The sequence below is a fragment of the Chironomus tepperi genome, unplaced genomic scaffold (assembly GCF_022539635.2).
Source record: "Chironomus tepperi strain 1889 unplaced genomic scaffold, CSIRO-AGI_Ctep_v1 contig_401, whole genome shotgun sequence".
Lineage (NCBI taxonomy): Eukaryota > Metazoa > Arthropoda > Insecta > Diptera > Chironomidae > Chironomus > Chironomus tepperi.
In genome coordinates this window covers 128,555-131,950 of record NW_027226523.1, presented here as the reverse complement: position 1 = coordinate 131,950, position 3,396 = coordinate 128,555, and the positions used below count along the sequence as shown (strand labels likewise).

The following is a 3,396-nucleotide window of genomic DNA, read 5'->3' as shown; positions in this document are numbered from 1 at the left end:
GCAGTGGTGTGCAACCTGTGTGTGGCTGCACAATAGTCTGCTGTCAAAATCAAAAAATCATAAGCCGAATGACGTGTGAAGTTTTGGTTGAGGCTTACCAATAAGGTGTTCATGTAAAAATAAAATTGTCCACCACTGTCATTCAGCCTCAATATTTTATTTAATGGTGTGCACCGGCATCAAGCAATACACAGAGCATTGCTAAAAGATTAAGTAAAAAAACCCGAGTGGCACAATATGGCAATCTGCATTTATTACCGTAAAAATGAGTTGAGATCAGGCTCCACGGTGCCGTCAGATTAAAGTTTTGACTCAGATTATAAGTTTTTTTCGAGCAGCACAATTTTTTCAATAGGGCATCAATTTGTTGTCGTTTTACTATTATTACTAGAAAGATGCAAAGTTGCCCTGACGCAAGCTTTCTGTCGCAAGACTGTCGCGTAATTGGCAATTTTCAATCCCCTCCCCCTTGACGCTTTAATCTTCAACTTTTCATCTTTAAAGTATTTTTAATAATACGGCGACATAGGAAAGCCCTGTCAAAGCGTTGTACTGCTCGGAAACATCTTATAATCTGAGTCAAAACTTCACAAATTTCTCTCTATTCACTCTCTTTTAGAACCAATATTCATAAATCTTCGCGAGATCTTTCTCCCATTCTGTGATTAAGCAGTGCATTGACACTCAAAATCAGTCGATTCTTTATTTTTGGAGAGCTTACTTTATCAACTTTACAATATTTTAAAATATTCAACTTCATTAAACATTCGCGACTCTCAATTATCAGTTGTGGGAAATCCAGGCACAATATTTACATAACTGTTTGAATTTCATCATTTCTCTGTGAATCATTGGCAATAAAACCTGAAAAAAGTAACAATGAAACTTAGGATTTTGATTTTATTGCTGTTAACAGCCGCTGAAGTGTTTGGATCTAGACAGTCAAGTCGCAACAGAAAGATCTCATCTAGTTGTGGCAAACAAATGACACAAAGACGTGGTCATCATCTTGGTGGTCCACGAGTTATTCAAGGTTCCTATCCATGGTAAGTTGTACTTATTGGATTCATTATTGGAAGTAAAAGGATCAGATTACTTAGGATCCTTGTCCGAAGCCTAGGTCTGACTCTGGCAGTTTTGACTACCTGTATGTCTAGTTCGAAGGAAAGAGTAGGGTAGGGTGTAACTGGTTGCCCTTCAAACAGTCCACTGGTAAGCACACATTATGATAGCAATCGTGGCTCATTCTTCGCTAATTTTGCCTTTTTACGTCATGTCCCATCCAGCTTAGTCATCCTTACAACTAGACATACACCCAGTCAAACAACAACCTACCCACTCGGAATAAATGATTGCAACTTAATTGGAATCTGTGTCCTCAATACAAAATTAAATACATTTTAATGACAACTTATAATGACTACATATACATTTACCAATACAGGAATGCAGCTTTGATTACAAATGACAAGTACTTTTGTGGTGGAACTTTAATATCAAATAAGGAAGTTGTGACAGGTAATTTAATTTTGATAGATTTTATGCATAATTGGAAACTTCATAATCAGTTATTGACCTTATAAGTCATTAATGTGCAGCTTTCTGCATGATTTGTAGGAATTGTACCTACCAGAGGCGTGGCTGGAACGAAATTGCTGGTCGATCAGATTAATTGTGGTCTAGAGCAGGGGTGGGCAACCTTTTATTTTTTGCGGTACACTATGGTGGTAAGCCTCGACCAAAACCGCACATGGTATACGGTTCATGACATTTCCAAAAGATTTTGGGGTACACTAGTGTATCGCGGCACACAGGTTGCTCATGACTGGTCTAGAGCTTCACTTTGATGGTGTCTGAAACTGACTCTGTCGATGGCAATTGCTTGCCAATATTTAGAGCCTTTCTGGGTCCATGAACAGCTTCTTTTCAATTTGTTATATACGCTTCATGCTTTGAAGGTCCGAACCTCCTTACTGTCTACGCCAGTGATGGGAAATCTGTGTGCCGCGACACACTAGTATGCATTTTTGAAATGCACTTGAAATGTATGCAATGTGTGGCTTCGGTCGAGGCTTTCCACCAAGTTGTGCCGCGGAAAATAAAAGGTTGACCACCACTGGTCTATGTCATTCGGTCGTTCACGAAGGACGCCCAGCTATTGAACAGAAAATTAACCTTAATCTTGTGTATCATTTCATAACTCTTCTTTCTTTTCATTTTCAGCTGCCCACTGTATTCGACCCAAAACAAGTTTCGGGCAACTTCTGCCTAAAAATATAACGGTTATTCTTGGACATTACGATTTAACTAAACTTAATGGATCTGGAATAACAACAGTTCCTGTTAAAACCATTCGTTTGCATCCCCACTGGAATCCAATGACTCAGTCATTTGATGCTGACATAGCAATTTTAGAATTAGATCAAGAAGTTCAGTTTACAAATTCTATTCAGCCTATTTGTCTAATTGAACCTAGATCTGATGTAGCCTCATTGACTGAAGGCATTGTTGTTGGCTATGAGACGTATGACAATGGAAAAATTGCAAATATTCCAAGAGTTCTCGACACTCCAATCACCAGCTATCATGATTGCAAAAAGGATGAAAATTATCTAAGTTTGTTAAGTCGTAGAACAATTTGTGGTGGACGAGCTGATGGAACTGGTGTTTGTTTTGGTGACAGTGGAAGTGGATTGCTTGTTTTTAAAAATGGAACTTATTATCTTCGTGGAATTGTGTCTGCATCTTTGTATAGTGAAGTTAGCAGCTGTGATTTCAATGCGTATTCAATCTTCAGTGATGCAGTACGATTTTATATGTGGATGAAGGCCGGCGATGAAGGTGGTTTATAGGCTCTACTTCAGGAGAAAGAGAGGCCGGAAGCATATTGAGGAAATCTAGGAATAGTTGGCGGAATTGAGCGTTGGATGGAAGATTGTGGATAATTTGTAGAATGGGCTATAATTTGATTTTGGATTTTAAATAAAATTCGAACTTAATTTCGAAATTCGAAAACAATTTGAACTTAATTTCGAAATTTAAACAAAATTCGAACTAAATTTCGAAATTTAAACAAAATTCGAACTAAATTTCGAAATTAAAACAAAATTCGAACTTAATTTCGAAATTAAAACAAAGTTTGAACTAAATTTTGAAATTAAAACAAAATTTGAACTTAAATTCGAAATTCTAATAAAATGCGAACTTAAATTCGAAATTCTAATAAAATTCGAACAAAATTTTAAAATTCAAAATATATTTCAACTTATTTTCAGACAAAATTCGAACTTAATTTCGAAATTCAAACTATATTTCAACTAAATTTCGAAATTCAAACTATATTTCACATTAATTTCGAAATTCAAACAAAATTCGAACTTAATTTTAAAATTCAAA

General features: G+C 36.2%; 1 protein-coding gene across 1 annotated transcript; it reads left to right on the top strand.

Annotated features, from left to right (window-relative positions):
* The first annotated feature begins 751 nt into the window (after positions 1 to 751).
* LOC139096754 (serine protease gd-like) lies at positions 752 to 2,953 on the top strand. The gene is made up of 3 exons (XM_070648504.1): positions 752 to 1,046; positions 1,445 to 1,518; positions 2,224 to 2,953. The coding sequence occupies exons 1-3, from the start codon at positions 880 to 882 to the stop codon at positions 2,850 to 2,852; spliced, it is 870 nt and encodes a 289-aa protein (XP_070504605.1). The 5' UTR covers positions 752 to 879; the 3' UTR covers positions 2,853 to 2,953.
* Positions 2,954 to 3,396: the final 443 nt, after the last annotated feature.